Source organism: Sinohyriopsis cumingii, chromosome 18, assembly GCF_028554795.1.
Source record: "Sinohyriopsis cumingii isolate HCF-2022 chromosome 18, ASM2855479v2, whole genome shotgun sequence".
NCBI lineage: Eukaryota > Metazoa > Mollusca > Bivalvia > Unionida > Unionidae > Sinohyriopsis > Sinohyriopsis cumingii.
This window is the reverse complement of record NC_142978.1, coordinates 29,527,303-29,550,839: the sequence shown is the minus strand read 5'-3', so window position 1 is coordinate 29,550,839 and position 23,537 is coordinate 29,527,303. Positions and strand designations below refer to the sequence as shown.

Genomic DNA, 23,537 nt, shown 5'->3' with positions numbered 1-23,537 from the left:
TATAATGAGGGTGAATAATGAAGGGAAAGAAAGGATATCTCTTCAATAAAAAAAAATCATCATATGAAAACTCATGAAAAACTGTTTAGTGCTGCCTACAATTAATTTAGATGGATGACTGAAGAACATGGCAGACAGAGAGATATATGGACAGGACTAAACCAAGATGTACTTCACTTAGAATACAGTGCCTGGGATATGGTAAAAGTGATAAACTTACCATGACAACAATTGTGGAATTTCTACATTCTCCTCGTAGTGAATCAATAGATCTCTCTAATGTAATATTCTTTCTTGCAACATTACTGTCATTCTGAAACTTTACCCGCACTGGATCATTCTTCTCTTTCGCAAGCGTGTCCAATTCAACATCATACTGCAAAACTATTCAAAAAGGAAGAATTTACTAGATGACATAGAAAATTCACTATAGTATTCTCTGTCTATATCAATGATAGAATTCTTGTAAAATACTTATATCTCATGTTTCAATAATCTCTCCTAATCAACACTATATACTTTGAATCGGTTGTCACCAAGCCAGACTATTGCATGGTTGATAAGGATGGCTGATTTAGATGCTAGAATTTATAAGAAACTATTTTTTAATGTATTACTTCATGAATACTTACCCAGTCATAATACCATAGGAGAACTACTACTACCTCGCAAGTGAAAGTCATCCCTGCCAGATAAAACATTTAGCTCATAAGACCCAATAGTTATGCTGATGACACCCAAATATACAAATCTAGCCACCTAACTGAAGTTGATGTAACCATCCAAGGTGCAGAGAGGTGCATTTGTGATGTGAAATCTTAGATGACATGTAACAAGCTGCAGAGGAATGATGATAAAACTGAGGCCATTCTGATTACAATGAAAAGACTGTCTCATTCACATCCTTTACCTCAAACAATGGGGGCCCTGAGTGGCCGAGTGGTCTAAAGCGCTCTCCGTTATGGATGACTGCCATATCACCTCTGTCTGCATGGGTTTGAGTCTCAGATTCAGCTAATGTGGGTATGTGAGAAAGCTTGCCAGTAGTTTCTCATGGGTTGGTGGTTCTATCTGGGGTTTTCCTGGGTTCTTCCTCCGCCGTTAATACTTGCTGCCATGTATACCCTAATGTGTGCTGAAAAATGGCATTAAACCCTACAACAACAACAACCTCAAACAATAAATATCAGCAACACCAACATTAGATTCACACAATCAGTATGAAACCTAGGTGTTACTCTGGACAGTACTCTCACGCTGCACCAACATGTCGTGAATATATGCAAGGCTGCATAAGTTGAACTGAGACACATCAGCTCCATTTGCAAATATCTTCCAGCTGATGCCACTAAAACACTTGTGTGTTCATTAGTACTTTCAAGACTGGACTATTGTAACTCTATTTATGTCCACCTCTCTGCTGCTCTGTATCCCACACTGGCTATCCAGTCGATCCATAATCAAACACAAAATTTGTTCTGTGTGCTACATTTCACTGATGGACTCTAGTCCAACATACCTATCCGACCTCACCCATGTGTACACACTAGCAAGATACTTACACTCCTCTTCTGACAATCATATACTCATTATTCCCACTATGAAAACAAACTCATATGGACTTCGTTCTTTTTGCATTCCAGGGCCCAGCAACGTGGAATGAAATGCCCACTGAATGCCAAAGACACAGTGATCACATTCAAGAGTGCTCTCAAAACTCACTTATTTTGACTGCAAGAACAAACTTAAAGACCTAATAATGTTTCCTACCTTAAATATTCTCAGCATGTTTTTTATGTTTTCTAATTTTATGGTGTTTGTGTTTGTAATCATATCATTATATAAGACAGTTATAGGTGTGCATCCCCCAACCTCTTTACTTACACCTGTACAGAATAAGATCTCTGATATTTGTATTTGCAGAGAAAACTCACCTGTATGTAGTCAGTCATTGCAGAATTATACATGTACAGTGTGACCCTGCTATAGTATTCTGCATCATAACATTAATTTGGATATAACATGATTGTGGTGTGGCTCCCAAAATTTCACATATATATTATATATGTATTTTTCTCAAAAATGAAGAGAATTGTTTCTCTTAAAAGTATGAAAAATAAGGTGTAAAATGATTAACATTATGGGGAAGAGATCACATATGAATTCCAATATAAGAAGATTGTGGCATGGCTCCTGAAATTTCAAATACATCTTTTTTCTCACAAGCAAAAAAATCTTTTTTCTTCTTAAAAGTACAAAATATAATGTCTAAAAAGATTGTTTAGGGATCATGCTGGGCTTCACAATTGTTCCAAGTTGTGCTTTTTCCCCTTATTGGTAACAAAATATACCATCTGGCAATTTTGTTGCTGACATTGTTGGCTGTTGAAACTTTTATATAAAATCTCAAGCCTCAAACTTGATATAAAATGTACTAGAATCTATACATAAATATATTCTTTGTTCACATTGAGAAACCATCTTAACTGTCCATTATTATAATATAATCCACTTATGCTGACATTTGGCCTGAGTACTGAAAGCTGTGATACACTCCAATAGTCATGCTACAATTGACCAACCTTTTAAAGTAGGAACAGTAACCACTACAATCGACCAAATGATGGCCAATTCCTTATTTTTTTAAAATGTGCCCCGAAAAACATTTTGCTGAACTTTCAAAGAAAACTGTTTATTTTTGATACACCAATTGTTCTGTATAAATACTAAGCAAATGACAAGAAATTCAGTCTCAATCAATGTTCTACAATTATTTGGATAATGCTGCCACAATAAAAAAGGGGCATTTCCTTGGTCCTTCAAAGCTGTCCTTTGGCAGTGAACTGAATAACAAATACACCTTTCATAAAAAAAGACAGCCTGCAATCCTCAATATAAAAAAAGATCCTTTCATTAAAGGAAGCAAGCACCAAATGTAAATAAGAGCAATGGAATCTGATGGATTGTTGCATTTTCCAAAAAGATTTAAACACATTTATTGTGATATAGAAGTTTAATTTTTACAGGAATTTTTTTATGCTAGCCTTATGATTACTACCAAGAGCAGCATAAAATGCAAATTAAATTTCCAATCTTTTGAAATTATACATATTTGGCTCTCAAGTTAATTGAAGATGGGGTATCACACAAAGATGTTTGTTAAACTTTTTAATACATTCACAATTTCATTTCATGATGAATAGCCTCATCCCATGTGGCAAGATGATAGCTGTCTCCCTTGCACAGCCTCAGCCAGATGATAGCTGTCTCCCTTGCATAGCCTCAGCCAGATGATAGCTGTCTCCAGCTGAACAAACTCTAGGCCAAGTGCATGTACATGAAACATATAAACAACTACAGCCACATCCTACTGGTGACAGTATTGTAGTGAATTGTTTAGTGTCAATCTGATATAGATCATTTTTATATATATCTTTTATTTGTGTTTTCTAACAGGATGCGACTAATATATTAATTTTATAACATGTGATTTATATTCAAATTCATGGATCTTTTTAATATATATGTACAGTACTTAACAGATTATGGCTTGTACTACACAAATGTAAGTTGTCAATAGACTAGTTTGTCTTCATTTTAATCAAAAGCACATATTTTTTGCCTGTTTTTATACCACCACCACCACCACCACACCAACTCCACCATTTTTTTGGAACATGCATCAGTTTCTTCAGCTAACTGACTTGATTGGTTATAACACAGTTCAGTCAATAATCATATAGTCAGGTTCTATGGAACTCAAACCACTGTGTTATAGTGGGATCACACTATATAAAGAGTTTTCTATAGGTCTCAGGAACTTGCATTTTAACATAAATTAAATGTATGGCCTGAACTTATTTGTGAAGTCACATAGGCTACCTGTGCAAGTAACTAAGTACAATTAAATGTATAAAGATGACAAAATGTGGTATAGTTGTGAAGGCAAAACTTTGTCGACATACAAAGAAAGAAAAGGTGGAAATATAGATAAGTATACTTTTCATGTGGTGTCAGAACTCCTCCAATTTGTATCAACATTGATTCTGGCTTTTGTGAGGTCTCTCATGATGTGTGTGCTTCTTGGCATGAGCAAAACTAGTAACTGGGATATTCATGGGTTTTGCCACCAATCCCTGTATCAAGGGGAGAACACTCTACACAACCACCACCTAAGTTGGCAGATAACTTTAGTTAGCTCTTTTTAGCTTAAAGTTTTATCAGGAAGGGCTGGATTCGGAAGATAGTAGTAATTCTCCTAAGGTTTTATAATTTTGTAGTGTATTTTAGGAAGAAAAGACTGAATCTTTACTACTCTACCAGGAATAATCTGCTCTAAAATGTAGCTACATACATACATACACAATCTTATTAAAAACAGATCAACACTGTCATATATGAAGATCTGACAGTGAAAAGCTTAGGGGTTATGTTCTGGTGAAATTATTACCATAATCAATAATTTTATCAGCCAATCAGCTGAAGCCTTATATCTATAAGTTTTGGAGACTAGGTGGTATAGCAGAATAGTATAAATGTGTACTGAATGATTTGATTTACTTTCAGATTTCTGAAAGCTGCATTTCCATTAGCTAATTCAAAGGTGACCCCTAAGTGGTTGCTGTCAGATCTTCACTAGGACAGTGAAGATCTGATTTTAATGAGATTGCATACATACACTGCCAGGAACAATTAACTCTGCAATATAGCTACATACATAATCAATCCACCTCAACACATACTTCCACAATAAAGATTGCTGATTTAGAAGATAGAATCATAAAGAAAATTCCTACTCAGTTTTTCTGCAACTCCAACAGGAGCTGGCTTCTCAACCACATAGCTAAAGCAGACCATGAGGCACAGACATGGTGCATCCCCGCAGGCTGATTCTGGTGTACCATTCAGGGGAATTATGCTTGGAAACAGTCTGATGTCCATGGTTACATTTACAATAGGACGTGTTCTCAAAATTATTGCAACATCATTTTTGTATGCTCCAATGGCCAAATCTAGAGATGATGAACAAAATAATTAGATAGATACATAAACTTTTAGCCATAAATTAGTTGCCACTTTCAAACATCTCATAGACTTGTACAATAATTTACATTGTTTGAAATGCTCATAATCCAAAAGATGATAGCAAAATTGCACATTTTTGTTCCTATTATGCAGAAAAGTGAAAGTGCATTAAAACTAGACATAGAAGCAACTGGAAATAACATAGTCCATACCTACCAATGGTTTTATGGTTGAAAAGGTGATCACTGTGTATGACAAAGGTAATCAACATATAATGAATTGAGAATGAGCTAATTAATAAATTATTTCATTATTGTAACATCTTTATTTTGCAACAATTATAAATATAGTATGAAATAAAGATGATAACAATTGATCAATACAATGAAATAAAAATGTTCTGATTTTTTTCATAATTAACACAGTACAATAATAACATTGCAATGGCTATCAATGAAAATACTCCTTGAAATTTTATTTTATCTAGTTCATCAGGACTCTTAGTTTATTAATTCCTTCAACAGGACTATTGCTTTATTAATTCCTTCATCAGGACTATTGCTTTATTAATTACTTCAACATGACTATTGCTTTATTAATTACTTCAACAAGACTATTGCTTTATTAATTACTTCATCAGGACTATTGCTTTATTAATTACTTCAACAGGACTATTGCTTTATTAATTACTTCATTAGGACTATTGCTTTATTAATTACTTCAACATGACTATTGCTTTATTAATTAGTTCATTAGGACTATTGCTTTATTAATTACTTCAACAAGACTATTGCTTTATTAATTACTTCATCAAGACTATTGCTGTATTAATTACTTCAACAGGACTATTGCTTTATTAATTACTTCAACAGGAGTATTGTTTGATTAATTACTTCAACATGACTATTGCTTTGTTACTTTATCAGGACTATTGCTTTATTAATTACTTCAACAGGACTTGTTTTATTAATTACTTCAACAGGATTATTGCTTTATTAATTACTTTATAAGGACCGTTACTTTATTAATTATTTCATCTGGACTATTGCTTTATTAATTACTTCAACACGACTATTGTTTTATTAATTACTTCAACAGGACTATTGTTTTATTAATTACTTCATCAGGACTATTACTTTGCTAGTTACTTTAGAAGGACTATTACTTTCTTATTTACTTTATAAGGATTATTAATTTACTAATTACTTGTTCAGGACTATTACTTATTTAACAATGCCAAAATTAATCTTATTTGTTTTACTTATTTCATTTTATTTTATTTAATTTCTAAAGAGTTAGGTCGAAATTCTATAATCAGATATTAATTCCATATTTTTTCATGTTCCTTTTTTCTTGATCAGCAATTCAGAATTGTGTTCTTAACTAGAATAGTTACTTTGCCTGTGAATTACACTTGTTTAGATGTGATTTCAAAAGCAGATACTGTAGATTCTATTGAATATATTTGTAATAAGAATTGTAAATGACTTTGTAATACCTTGCTTAATAATGTTTAAACACTATGAAATTACCCTATCAGGATATTGATTTTAAGAGGAATATATTTTTTACTAACGTTTGAAATTCTCCCCATTCTTCCATTTGTTAGGCCACATGTTTAGGAATTCATATTTTGTACATTGCAATCATATCATCTTTTCCAATTTAAAGTCATGTTTTTCATGTGACATGGCATGATTAGACAGGTATGCATTAAATTAGACATATAAGCCATTGAAATGGCCACATATTTTCATTACTGACTCACTCTACACCCTCATCCCCATGACACTCACTCAAGATTTGAAAATGTCACTATCATCTGCTCATCTTCATAAAATAGTATATTAGACCCATGGATAGAAAGACAAACTAACCCATGGATAAACAGACTGACTCACACATAGATCAACAGACTGAGTCACTGATAGACAGAATGACTAACTCATAGACAGACTGAACCATATAAAGACTGAATCATGGATAGACAGATTGGCTGACCCTACTCATAAACAGGCAAGCTGACTAACCTATGGAAAGATAGACTAATGCAAGGATAGACAGAATAAATCCTGGATAGGGAGACTAGACAACCAAAGGATAGACTGACTGACTCACCCAAAGACATATAGCCAGAATGACTGGCCAGTTAATTGACAGACTGATTGGCCCATCAATAGACAGACTAAATGAGTATTGGATAGAGACTGGACAACCCATGAATAGATAGGTGGACTGACTAACCCATAGATAGACGGAGTCAGGAATAGACAAATTAACTGAGCCTTGGAAAGACTGACCCACAAATAGATAGGCCTACTGACCAACCCATGGATATATAGACTGACCCATGGATCAACAGACTGAGTCTTGGGGAGACAGACTAGCCATCCAAAGGATAGAGAGACTGACCAACCCAAAGACAGACACACTGGCTGACTCATGATTAACAAGACTGACTGACCCATGGATAGACAGACTGATGACACACATAAATAGAAAGATTGACTGAGTCATGAACAGTGGGGACATACCTTAGTGGCCATCCATACCAGGCCAAACCAACAAGTACATGCTGCAAGCAATGGAGACCTATCATGAGTGGTCAGCCATACAGAACCAAATCAACATAGACCTGCTGCAAGCTGTGCAGACTTACAAACTACTGTAATGGGTTGAAGGTCTGATCAGGTCATCTACTTATGGCCATAATAAAGCAAATAAAATTGTAAAACATCTAATTTTAATAATTTGTATGTTATGATACTAAAATGGTACAAATGTGTGGATGTACTGAAGTATGGTTGTGTCGGTGTACTGAAGTGTGGTTGTGTGGATGTACTGAAATATGCTTGTGTGGATGTAGTGAAGTACGGCTGTTTGGATGTACTGAAGTATGGTTGTTTTGATGTACTGAAGTATGGTTGTTTGGACATACTGAAGAATGGTTGTTTGGATGTACTGAAGTATGGTTGTGTGGTTGTACTGAAGTATGGTTGTGTGGATGTACTGTCATGGTTGTGTAGATGAACTGAAGTATGGTTGTGTGGATGTACTTAAGTGTGGTGGTTTGTATGTACTGAAGTGTGTTTGTGTGGATGTACTAAAGTATGGTTGTTTGGATGTAGTGAAGTATGGTTGTCTGGATGTACTGATGTATGGTTGTGTGGATGTACTGAAGTATGGTTGTGTTGATGTACTGAAGAGTGGTTGTGTTGATGTACTGATGTATGGTTGTTTGGATGTACTGAAGTATGGTTGTGTGGATGTACTGAAGTATGGTTGTTTGGATGTATTGAAGTATGGTTGTGTGGATATAGTGAAGTATGGTTGTGTTTGGATGTACTGAAGTATGGTGGTGTGCATGTACTTAAGTGTGGTTGTGTGGATGTACTGAAGTACGGTTGTGTGGATGTACTTAAGTGTGGTTGTGTGGATGGAATGAACTATGGTTGTTTGGAGTATCGAGTATGAAGTATGGTTGTTCGGATGTACTGAATTGTGGTTGTGTGGATGTACTGAAGTATCGTTGTGTGGATGTACCGAAGTATGGTTGTTTGGATGTACTGATTTATGGTTGTGGGGATGTACTGAAGTGAAGTGTGGTTGTGTGGATGTACTGAAGTATGGTTGTTTGGATGTACTGAATTGTGGTTGTGTGGATGTACTGAAGTATGGTTGTGTGGATCTACTTACTGGTATGGTTGTTTGGATGTACTGAATTATGGTTGTGTGGGTGTACTGAAGTATGGTTGTTTGGATTTACTGAAGTATGGTTGTGTAGATGAACTGAAGTATGGTTGTGTGGATGTACTTAAGTGTGGTTGTTTGTATGTAGTGAAGTGTGGTTGTGTGGATGTAGTGAAGTATGGTTGTGTCTGTGTACTGAAGTGTGGTTGTGTGGATGTACTGAAATATGCTTGTGTGGATGTAGTGAAGTACGGCTGTTTGGATGTACTGAAGTATGGTTGTTTTGATGTACTGAAGTATGGTTGTTTGGACATACTGAAGAATGGTTGTTTGGATGTACTGAAGTATGGTTGTGTGGTTGTACTGAAGTATGGTTGTGTGGATGTACTGAAGTATGGTTGTGTAGATGAACTGAAGTATGGTTGTGTGGATGTACTTAAGTGTGGTGGTTTGTATGTACTGAAGTGTGGTTGTGTGGATGTACTGAAGTATGGTTGTTTGGATGTAGTGAAGTATGGTTGTCTGGATGTACTGATGTATGGTTGTGTGGATGTACTGAAGTGTGGTTGTGTGGATGTGCTGATGTATGGTTGAGTGGATGTAGTGAAGTATGGTTGTGTGGATGTAGTGAAGTATGGTTGTAATGATGTACTGAAGAATGTTGTGAGGATGTACTTAGGTACCATTGTGTGGATGTATTGAAGTATGGTTGTTTGGATGTACTGAAGTATTGTTATGAGGATGTACTTAAGTATTGTTGTGATGATGTACTGAAATATGGTTGTGAGGATGTACTTAAGTATGGTTGTGTGGATGTACTGAAGTATTGTTATGAGGATGTACTTAAGTATGGTTGTGATGATGTACTGAAATATGGTTGTGAGGATGTACTTAAGTACGGTTGTGTGGATGTATTGAAGCATGGTTGTGAGGATGAACAGTTGGACAACAGCTTCTGCCATTACAATTCTGGCATAAAATAGCATCTATTACAATAGGTCTCAATTACATTGAACAATAAGTTCATGACATTCCTGTTTTCTTGTAAAATGTGACATAACAAAATTGGTACATATATATTTAAGAAACAAATGAAATTTTTTCACAATAATTTCTTAACATTAACTGAATTTAACAACATTATAGTGTAAAATTAATTAGACCCCTTGCTGAAAGCCAAAATTCACCTGTAAATCCATTTTTATCCACATCATATTCACCATTAATGTGCCAACCAAACGTCTGAATATTTGATCCAGGTATTTTTGATGTAATGGCCCGACCTGTAATAAATAATGAAGCACTACATTAATATAATTATGGAGACTTCATTAATATCATTATAATGATGTACAGTGGCAGTAGACAGATGAGAAGGATGTGATGACAAAAGTAGGGAAGGAGAAGAAAGTGTAAAAAGATGAAATGGAAATGGCTTTCATAATAATTAAAATCATAATTGTAATCCATCCGCTTTGGATGCAGAGGTCACGGGTTCGATTCCCGGCCAAGTCAAACCAAAGACTTATAAAAATGGTACTGACAGCTGCCTTGCTTGGTGCTTAGCACTAAGAGGTTAGTGTTAGGACTGGTCAGCCTGGTGTCAGGATAATGTGACTGAGTGGGACATCATGCTACATGCCTGTGGCGTAATGCCCCAGTGCCATGCATCACTAAAACTGACACACTGCAGACATTGTAGCGATATGACTGAAAAATTGTTAAAGCTACATTTTAAAAAAATTCCAAATCCAAATCACTTCATTAATATCATAATGGAAACTTGTACCAGTGGTAGAAAGAGGAGTAGGCTTAGAAAGAGGAAGATAATGAGAAACATTTGGAAATAGAAATGTCTTTCATTACGACAGAATAAAGCTTTTATTATGTTATCTCAACAGATAACTTTTAAACAAGTCATTACAAAATAATACTTTTTCCATTACTTACATAGCTCAACATCTGCATTTATCCCACTAGATCAGGATTCATAATATACATGTATTTACACCAATGTCATCTTGGTAATTCATAATATACATGGATTCACACCAGTGTCATCTTGGTAACTCATCATATACATGGATTCACACCAATGTCATCTTCACAACTCATCATATACATGTATTCACACCAATGTCATCTTGATAACTCACCATATACATGTATTCACACCAATGTCATCTTGGTAACTCATCATATACATGGATTCACACCAATGTCATCTTCACAACTCACCATATACATGTATTCACACCAATGTCATCTTCACAACTCATCATATACATGGATTCACACCAATGTCATCTTGATAACTCGTCATATACATGTATTCACACCAATGTCATCTTGGTAACTCACCATATACATGGATTCACCCCAGCGTCATCTTGGTAACTCACCATATACATGGATTCACCCCAGCGTCATCTTGGTAACTCACCATATACATGGATTCACACCAATGTCATCTTGATAACTCATCATTTACATGGATTTATACCAAAGTCGTCTTGATAACTCACCATATACATGGATTCACCCAAGTGTCATCTTGGTAACTCACCATATACATGTATTCACACCAATGTCATCTTGGTAACTCATTATATACATGGATTCACACCAATGTCATCTTCACAACTCATAATATACATGGATTCACACCAATGTCATCTTCACAACTCATCATATACATGTATTCACACCAATGTCATTTTGATAACTCACCATATACATGTATTCACACCAATGTCATCTTGATAACTCATCATATACATGGATTCACACCAATGTCATCTTCACAACTCACCATATACATGTATTCACACCAATGTCATCTTCACAACTCATCATATACAAGGATTCACACCAATGTCATCTTGATAACTCACCATATACATGTATTCACACCAATGTCATCTTGGTAACTCACCATATACATGGATTCACCCCAGCATCATCTTGGTAACTCACCATATACATGGATTCACACCAATGTCATCTTGATAACTCATCATATACATGGATTCACACCAATGTCATCTTGGTAACTCACCATACATGGATTCACACCAATGTCATCTTCACAACTCATAATATACATGGATTCACACCAATGTCATCTTCACAACTCATCATATACATGTATTCACACCAATGTCATCTTGATAACTCACCATATACATGTATTCACACCAACGTCATCTTGGTAACTCACCATATACAAGGATTCACCCAAGCGTCATCTTGGTAACTCACCATATACATGGATTCACACCAATGTCATCTTCACAACTCATCATTTACATGGATTTATACCAATGTCATCTTGATAACTCACCATATACATGGATTCACACCAATGTCATCTTGATAACTCATCATTTACATGGATTTATACCAATGTCATCTTGATAACTCACCATATACATGGATTCACCCCAGCGTCATCTTGGTAACTCACCATATACATGTATTCACACCAATGTCATCTTGGTAACTCACCAAATACATGTATTCACACCAATGTCATCTTCACAACTCACCATATACATGGATTCACACCAATGTCATCTTCACAACTCATCATATACATGTATTCACACCAATGTCATCTTGGTAACTCACCATATACATGGATTCACCCTAGCATCATCTTGGTAACTCACCATATACATGGATTCACACCAATGTCATCTTGATAACTCATAATATACATGGATTTATATCAATGTCATCTTCATAATTCTTCATATACATGGATTCACACCAATGTCATCTTGGTAATTCATAATGTACATGGATTCACACCAATGTCATCTTGATAACTCATCATTTACATGGATTTATACCAATGTCATCTTGATAACTCACCATATACATGGATTCACCCCAGCGTCATCTTGGTAACTCACCATATACATGTATTCACACCAATGTCATCTTGATAACTCACCATATACAGGGATTCACCCAAGCGTCATCTTGGTAACTCACCATATACATGGATTCACACCAATGTCATCTTGATAACTCATTATATACATGGATTCACACCAATGTCATCTTCACAACTCACCATATACATGTATTCACACCAATGCCATCTTGGTAACTCATTATATACATGGATTCACACCAATGTCATCTTGGTAACTCATTATATACATGAATTTATACCAATGTCATCTTGATAACTCACCATATACATGGATTCACCCCAGCATCATCTTGGTAACTCACCATATACATGGATTCACACCAATGTCATCTTCATAACTCATCATTTACATGGATTTATACCAATGTCATCTTGATAACTCACCATATACATGGATTCACACCAATGTCATCTTGATAACTCATCATTTACATGGATTTATACCAATGTCATCTTAATAACTCACCATATACATGGATTCACCCCAGCGTCATCTTGGTAACTCACCATATACATGTATTCACACCAATGTCATCTTGATAACTCACCATATACAGGGATTCACCCAAGCGTCATCTTGGTAACTCACCATATACATGTATTCACACCAATGTCATCTTCACAACTCACCATATACATGGATTCACACCAATGTCATCTTCACAACTCATCATATACATGTATTCACACCAATGTCATCTTGGTAACTTACCATATACATGGATTCACCCTAGCATCATCTTGGTAACTCACCATATACATGGATTCACACCAATGTCATCTTGATAACTCATAATATACATGGATTTATATCAATGTCATCTTCATAATTCTTCATATACATGGATTCACACCAATGTCATCTTGGTAATTCATAATGTACATGGATTCACACCAATGTCATCTTGATAACTCACCATATACATGTATTCACACCAATGTCATCTTGGTAACTCATCATATACATGTATTCACACCAATGTCATCTTCACAACTCATAATATACATGGATTCATACCAATGTCATCTTGGTAACTCATAATATACATGGATTCTCACAATATCATCTCCATAACTCATAATATTTATTGATTCACACCAATGCCATCTTTGGTAACTTATAATATACATGGAGTTTCACAGATGCAATCTTGGTAACTTATAATATACATGGATTTACACCATTGTTATCTTTGTATATCATATTGTGCATTGATTCATGCCAATGTTCTCTTGACAACACATAATTTACATGGATTAACACCTATGTTATGCTGATAATTCACAAACTACATGGATTAATACCCATGAATGCTGATAATTCACAAACTACATGGATTAATACCAATGAATGCTATCTTGATAACTCCCAAAGTGGATGCACAAAGTGCTACATTTTAGCAAACTGCTTGTACATTCTGTGAGTTTTATTTATTGAAATGAGTTTATTAGGTGCAGTAACTAGTTGTTTTTCTTTCAATACACATGAGTTTCTTGCATTAAGTTATCGTGACTTTTGAGTATAGTATAACAATTGCTGGGGGTAGACTTGTCTGAAAGAGATTATTCTGTAGTATGTATTATTTTAGCAGCCATTTAAATATGAAGAACTACTGACTAAATAAATACATTATGATTCTTTGCATGGCAGACATTGTAAGTAAGGTCACATAAGACTTAGATATATATAATAATTGGACAGTATTTTTACACAAGACAGCATTTAAAAGCTATTTTAGGATACAAAAACCATCAAACAAGAGCTAATATCAGATGAAATGGGTAACAATTATAAATTAGGCCGTTTTAATGAGGTCAGTGACTGAACATGATTTAAATGTTAGACCACTTTAATGAGGTAAATGACTGAACTTGAAATAAATGTTAGGGCCACATTAATGAGTGACTGAACATGAAATAAATGTTTGGCCACTTCAATGAGGTCAATGACTTAACATAAAATAAATGTTAGGCCACATTAATGAGGTCAGTGACTGAACACGAAATAAATGTTAGGCCACATCAATGAGGTCAGTGACTGAACACGAAATAAATGTTTGGCCACTTCAATGAGGTCAATGACTTAAAAAGAAATAAACGTTAGGCCACATTGGTGAGGTTTATGACTAAATATGAAATAAATGTAAGGACATTTGAATGAGGTCAATAACTGAATATTAATGTACATTATACTGAGGGGGTTTGAAGTGAGGAACTAGTGTATCAAATTCTTTTGTTTTGCTTCCAACTTGGCCTTTCAATTATGAAAGAAAGAAAGCTAAAGATAAGACAAGAAAAGGAGGAATTTACTCACACAATTTTATTTTCAAATGAAAATTACAATTTATAAAATGAAACTTAAATATAGATGAGGACAGAATGGTATAAATCTAAATGAAAATAATATATGGGATAGTGATTACAGAATGGTATAAATCTAAATGAAAACAATATATGGGATAGTGATTTCAGAATGGTATAAATCTAAATGAAAATAATATATGGGATAGTGATTTCAGAATGGTATAAATCTAATTGAAAATAATATATGGGATAGTGATTTCGGAATGGCATAAATCTAAATGAAAATAATATATGGGATAGTGATTTCAGAATGGCATAAATCTAAATGAAAATAATATATGGGATAGTGATTTCAGAATGGTATAAATCTAAATGAAAATAATATATGGGATAGTGATTTCAGAATGGTATAAATCTAAATGAAAATAATATATGGGATAGTGATTATAGAATAGTATTAATCTAAATTAAAACAAGATATGTGGAAGTAATTACCAGTTATTCTTTGTGAAAACACATCCTTAACACCATCTGTTCCCCCATTATAAATGTACACCGCACCTGTATACTCATCTTCATATGGTGCACCAATGGCCACATCTACATGAGAAAAGTGACAATAATTTACTTTGAATAACTGATTGATAACAATAAAAATATTTCTTAGATGTGACAGAAAAAAGAGATATGAATATGAACAAGAATTAGAGTTTGCAAAACATGTGTACCAACACTATTGTAGTGTTGTCACTAAACTATTTTAGGACACAATAACATATCACCACTATTGCAGTTTTGTTACTAAACTATTTTAGGACACAATACCACAATAACATATCACCACTATTGCAGTGTTGTCAATAAACTATTTTAGGATTCAATAGCACCACAACATCTACTACCACTACTGTAGTCTGAATGACATTCACCATTATATGGACTTGTATTTAAAATGTTGGTGATTCTAACAAAGAATTCCCATAATAATCTTCAATAAAACTAGGACAGATATCTTTCAAGACAATTTCATAACAGAGTTCTAATTTTTGAAAGATTTAGTTCTCTGCTCATCACCCAATTACAAACCAGAATACTGCTTTAAACTCCAACATGAGAAATGATTCATTACCTTGTTTTAATGTATGTTTAGACAGATGTGTTACTTTGGAGAAATCTGATTACATGAAAGAATGATTTTAATAATATCAATGGGTATAAATGAATGATTTTAATAATATCAATGGGTATAAAAGAATGATTTTAATAATATCAATGGGTATAAAAGAATGATTTTAATAATATCAGTGGGTATAAAAGAATGATTTTAATAATATCAATGGGTATAAAAGAATGATTTTAATAATATCAATGGGTATAAAAGAATGATTTTAATAATATCAATGGGTATAAAAGAATGATTTTAATAATATCAATGGGTATAAAAGAATGATTTTAATAATACCAATGGGTATAAAAGAATGATTTTAATAATATCAATGGGTATAAAAGAATGATTTTAATAATACCAATGGGTATAAATGAATGATTTTAATAATCAATGGGTATAAAAGAATGATTTTAATAATATCAATGGGTATAAATGAATGATTTTAATAATCAATGGGTATAAAAGAATGATTTTAATAATATCAATGGGTATAAAAGAATGATTTTAATAATATCAATGGGTATAAAAGAATGATTTTAATAATACCAATGGGTATAAAAGCTTAGGAAGATAGACTTTATTTTAATGTTATATTTTGGGAAGAAAATCCCATTGATTTTCAAATTTTGGTATATTAGTAATCAGTCATTTACATCCATAACAAGGGCCTATTCATTCAGAAATTTTGGCAATTCTTTCGTTATTTTTAACATTGATTGCTGGCTGATAATAACTGAGTTTAAAATAAAAACTTTTTTATATTCAGTTAAGTGCAATGGGTTCATTTGACTGTCTTTATTCTTTGTAGTTGTTTGGGCTTGATAGCTTTAATCCTGACATTTTTTATTTACTGAATTACAGCTTTAATCCTGACACTATCTGTTTACTGAATTATAGATTTAATCCAGATGCTGTCTTTTTATGAAATAATATTTAATCCTGTTATTGTCTATTTACTTAATTAGAGGTTTAAAGTTAATACAGTGTACTGCCTATTTAGAGAACTACAGCTTTAATCCTGATACTATTTCTAAAAAATTACAGCATTAATCCTGATACTGTCTATTTAGTGAAATTACAGCTTTAATCCTCATACTGTCTATTTAGAGAAGTACAGCTTTTATCCTGATATTGTCCATTTACTGAATTACAGCTTTAATCCTGATACTGTCTATTTAGATAATTACAACTTTAATCCTAATACTGCTTATTTATTGAATTACAGCTTTAATCCTGATACTGTCCATTTACTGAATTACAGCTTTAATCCTTATACTGTCTTTTTACTGAATTACTGTCATCATTAACCACTCTAGTGGCCTAGTGGTTAGAGCAGTGGCCTTGGATGTGGGAGGTCATGGGTTTGATCCCTGGCTGAGTCATACCAAAGACTTACAAAAATGGTACTAGCAGCTGCCTCACTTGACGCTCAGCATTAACAGGTTAGTTTTTGGATTGGTTGGCCTGGGGTCAGGATAATGTGACTGGGTGGGACATGATGTTTCATGTCTGTGGCATGATGTCCCAGTGCTAGACATCACTATAAACTGCCACACTGAAAACATTGTAGTGATATGACTGAAAAAATGTTAAAGCTATGTTAAAACTCTAAGTCACACACACACACTGTCATCATTATTCTGTCAATCAAAACATTAAATTATGCACTGATTTTCTGTGATATTTAATGAAATATGCCTAAAATGTACATTCAAACTATTAAAAATGTAAATATCAGGAAAAATGTAGATGAAATAAAGTTTAAATTCAAATTATATACAAACTGGTATTTACTTCTAAATAAATGGAGAAAACTTTTTTAAAAAAGACAATTTATTCCTCTGATGTAAACAGTATTCATTGTCATTCAACTGTACATAATTTTAAGTTTGACATATGAACTTGATGTACACAGTATTCATTGTCATTCAACTGTACATAATTTTGACTTCGACATATAAAGTTGAAAGATGAACTTTACAAAAAAATTAAATTTGCTTTGCATCTCAAAAGATTCTTTAAATATGACTTTCTTTACAATGTTTTCAATGTCCACCATAGAAACATCTTTTGCACCTTTCTAATACCTATACATGTACACATTTTTAACACCTATACCTTGAAAAATGTACATGTTTTACACGTGTAGTACTTTGAATTTTGAGAAAGTACATTATGGAAGCATATTTAACCAGTAAGAGTAAAAACATTTCCTTTCAACCTAATGAAAATTCGTTTTCATAATAATCAGAATATTGTTTTTCTGAAACGATTTTTTTGAAATAATATGTGTGTGTGATTTAGTCTTTTAATGTAGCTTTAAAATATGTTAAATCATATCGCTATGATGTCTGCAGTGTGGCTGTTTATAGTGATGTTTAGCATTGGGGCATCATGCTGCAGACATGTAGCATCATGTCCCACCCAGTCATATTATCCTGACACATGGCCATCCAGTCCTAAAACTAACCTCTTAATGCTGAGCACCAACAGAGGCAGCTGCTAGTACCATTATTGTAAGTCTTTGGTAGGACTCGGCCAGGGTTTGAATCCACTACCTCCCACATCCAAGGAGGATACTCTAACCACTTAGGCCACTTGAGCAGTTTGAAATAATGAAAATCTTTTTAATTTCAAAAATCTTTAAAAGTTTCTTTTTGAAATTCATTTAAAAATTTTCATTTTCCAGCTTTTACAGACCTTTGTACCCATCATGGTTAAGATCTCCTGCTGAGCTGATAGCTGTGCCAAATCTTGCATAGGCTGCAAGCTTCCGTAATGAGGGATCTGATGCAGCACCTGTCAGCACGACAACGGGTCCACAAATCTGAACAAGAAAAATTTGGAAATAAATAGAGTCTCACTCATGGCCAGTATTGATCAGCATCTTGCTGGGAACACTGTCCATCACAATCACTGTCAAAATGGACTGGTTTCATTTTTAGTCCTTTTACTCAATGCTATTCTTAAAATGTTCAAGATACAAACAAGCAAACAAATGTGAACAGCAAAACCATGGATCTACCATTACATAAAACATACTTCGGTCAGGGTCTGTTCTGTTATGTGTACAATTCTAATTAAACTATTTTGACCAAGATAACTTATGTGATTGTAAATATGGGTCAGCACTGTCCAAAGGATGGGTAAATGCTATATAAAAGTAACTAGAATTCAATGACCTCTCACAGAATAGTTTTGTGTTTATATGAATATCAATAAATTTGACTAGCTAGTGGAGGTAAAGTAGATACAATGACATTTCAACATTTCATCAAGACATAGTAGCTGAAAAGGCAGAAATTCAAATGAGGTACCATTGCTACATTTGTAGATACCATCTATATGCACTTATAAATTGAGTCCAATGTAAACTGCACAAAGACCTGTTATCACATAATGCACTTGCAGATCTGGGTCTATGCAGCTTGTTAGGAGTCATCACTAGAAAAAACACAGACCCTAATCTGCCTGGGCATTATGAGACAATAGATCAGTGTCTATGCTATTTGTTGATGGACTTGACTGGTATGTGAGTATAGATGATATATAGTGCTCTATATTTATTAAAATGTTTATGAAAGCAATGAAAGTGATCCATGTTTTAAGTGAGGTAACCTCCTACTCTTGGACGTTGCAACAAGCCTGTATCATGATAATACATTAAAACACAATCATATAATAGCTGATGTCTGAAATTGTATTACAACTGGTTCACATCAACAAAATACTAAAGAAAAACAAATGTATAAAAAACAAAAACAAATTAAAGAATAAATTTGACCAATTCATTGTGATCCATTACCAGACATCTCTTGCATGACCATACCTATGATCCATGACTATATTTTACATAACCATGCATGTAATCCATGATTATATGTATCACATAACAATAAATATGATCCGTGACTATATGTGTTACATAACCATACATGTGATCCATGATGACAAATGTGGTTCATGACCATACATGTGATCTATGACTGTGTTACCTAACTATAAAGGGCTCCGGTTGGCTGAATGGTCTAAAATGCTCACCTTAACCAATCACTGCCATCTCACTTCTTTCCATGTGGGTCTGAGTTCTGGACTCTGCCAGTGTGAGAAACTAGCTTCCCATGGATTTGTTGTTCTTACCAGGGTTTCCTATATTCTTCGTCCATTGGCTGCCATATATACAATGGCAACAATAATATAACCAAACATGTCATCCATGACCATACATATGATCCATGGCTCTATGTGTTACATAACCAAACATGTCATCCATGACCATACATATGATCCATGGCTCTATGTGTTACATAACCAAACATGTCATCCATGACCATACATATGATCCATGACTAGATGTGTTACATAACCAAACATGTCATCCATGACCATATATATGATCCATGACTAGATGTGTTACATAACCAAACATGTCATCCATGAATATACATATGATCCATGACTGGATGTATTACATAACCAAACATGTCATCCATGACCATACATATGATCCATGACTAGATGTGTTACATAACCAAACATGTGATCCATGACCAGACATATGATCCATGGCTCTATGTGTTACATAACCAAACATGTCATCCATGACCATACATATGATCCATGACTAGATGTGTTACATAACCAAACATGTCATCCATGACCATACAAATTATCCATGACTCTATGTGTTACATAACCAAACATGTCATCCATGACCATAATATGATCCATGACTAGATGCATTACATAACCACACATGTCATCCATGACCATACATATGATCCATGACTCTATGTGTTACATAACCAAACATGTGATCCATGACCAGACATATGATCCAGGACTATATGTGTTACATAACCACACATGTCATTCATGACCATACATATGATCCATGACTATATGTGTTACATAACCACACATGTGATCCATGACCATACCTGTGATCAGTTGCCATACATGTGTTACATGACTATATATGTGATCCATGACTGTTTTATGACCATACAAGTGATCCATGGCCATATATGTGTTACATAGCTACACATGTGATTCATGACCATACATGTTACATGACTATACATGTGATCAATCACCATACATGTGTTACATGTTTATACATGTGATCCATCAATGTTTTATGACCATACAAGTAATTCATGGCCATACACGAGTTTCATTACTATATGTGATAAATGGTCATACATGTGTTAAATAACCACACATGTGATCCATGACTATACATGTTACATCACCATACTTCTGATCAATTGCCATACATGTGTTACATGAAAATACATGTGATCCATGACTATACATGTTACATCACCATACTTGTGATCAATTGCCATACATGTGTTACATGACAATACATGTGATCCATGACTGTTATATGAAATACAAGTGATTTATCACCATACATGTTTTTCATTACTATACATGTGATCCATGACTATACATGTTACATGGCCATACATGTCAACCATGACTATGTATGTTACATGACCATATATATGTGATACATGGCTTTACACATGTTACACAACCCTACATGTGATCCATGACTATAAGTGCAACATGATCATACACATGTTATATAACCATACATGTTATCCATGGTCATATATATGTTACATGTGATCCATGATTAAACATGTAATCATGATTTTACATGTGTTACATGATCATACATGTGTTACATGGCCATATATGTGTTACCTGACCATACATGTGTTACATGACCATACATGTGATACATGACTATATATGTGCTTCATGAATACGTATGATCCATGAATATACATGTCACATGATGATACATGACTCTACAAGTGATCCATACTATACATGTTACATGACTATACATGTTACATTACCATACCCATGATCCATGACTGTACATGTGATACATTGCCACACCATCAAGGTGATCAATATATGTGATTCATGATTATACAGGTGTCACATGACCACACATGTGATCCATGACTATACATGTTTCATGACAATAAATGTGATCCATGACTATTTGTGTAATTCAGGACTAAATACATAATCCAAGACAATAAACATCATCCATGATTATATGTGTGATCCATTACTATACACATGATCCATAAATATACACGTGTTCTATGACTATAAATGTGCACATGATTATTTACTATACAAGTGATCCAAAAGTTCAAATAATATGCATGTGGTGCATGACTATACAAGTGTTTCATGACTATACATGTGCACAGTGACTATACATGTATTGCATGACTATACATGTAATCCAGGACTATACATGTGCTACAGGACCATACATGTGATATATGATGATACATGTGTTACATGACCATAGATGTGATCCACAAATGTACATGATCCATGATGGTACATTTGTTACATGACTATACTTGTGATCTATGGCTATACACATTATCTAGGGCTACACATTATCCATGACTATACACGTGTTAGATGACTATACTTGTGATCGGTGGCTACACACATACACCATGACTACACATTATCCATGACTATACATGTGTAACATGACTATATTTGTAATCTATGGCTATACACATAATCCATGACTACACATTATCCATGACTATACATGTGTTACATGACTATAATCATGATATGTGGCTACAAACATAATCCATGACTACACATGATCCATGACTATACATGTGTTACATGACTATACTTGTGATCTGTGGATACACACATAATCCATGACTACACATGATCTATGAATATACATGTGTTACATGAGTATATTTGTGATCTATGGATACACACATCATCCATGACTACACATTATCCATGACTATACATGATTCATGACTATTCATGTGTTACATGACTATACATGTGTTCCTTACTATACATGATCCATGAATATAAACATTATGCATTACTATACACATGACTATATATGTTATCTATGACTACAAATGTGATCCATGACAATACATGTGATCCATGATGATCAATCTGATCCATTGCTATACATATGATTTATGAATATAGATGTGTTCCATGCTTATCCATGTCTCATGAGAGACAGAAGTATACAGATGGGCTTTATAATGAGGAAGTACTGTATAAATGTGCAGCCAACGGTAAATAACAAAGACCTAGATCTACCCACTCATGATGAAGGTAACCTAGGACAATGAGGTCCGCTGCCATATTGAGCAAGAATAGTAGGCAAAGGATTTCTGTGCAGATAGAAGCCATCATGGTTCAGATTTTCAATGCCCGATACTGAAGGAGACAAGTTATGTCACTTGTGTATTGTACTCAATACCTAAGTGAACAAATTGTTGAGATCGTACTAGGTCAGAATTTTCCTTGTTGACAAGAAGCCCAGGTTGGTAGGCAGTGTAACAAGGATTATCATGTCATGTT

At 34.1% G+C, this 23,537-nt stretch overlaps 1 protein-coding gene across 1 annotated transcript in view; it reads right to left on the bottom strand.

Annotated features, from left to right (window-relative positions):
* The window catches only part of LOC149776299 (integrin alpha-V-like), a 165,587-nt gene that overhangs the window by 48,328 nt on the left and 93,722 nt on the right, over positions 1-23,537 (bottom strand). The window contains exons 11-15 of the mRNA XM_089942773.1: positions 18,831-18,957; positions 15,458-15,562; positions 9,903-9,998; positions 4,797-5,012; positions 221-384 (exon numbers count right to left, since the gene is read on the bottom strand). Coding sequence (XP_089798899.1) covers positions 221-384; positions 4,797-5,012; positions 9,903-9,998; positions 15,458-15,562; positions 18,831-18,957 — 708 coding nt within the window. The remainder of the gene's footprint in view (positions 1-220; positions 385-4,796; positions 5,013-9,902; positions 9,999-15,457; positions 15,563-18,830; positions 18,958-23,537) is intronic.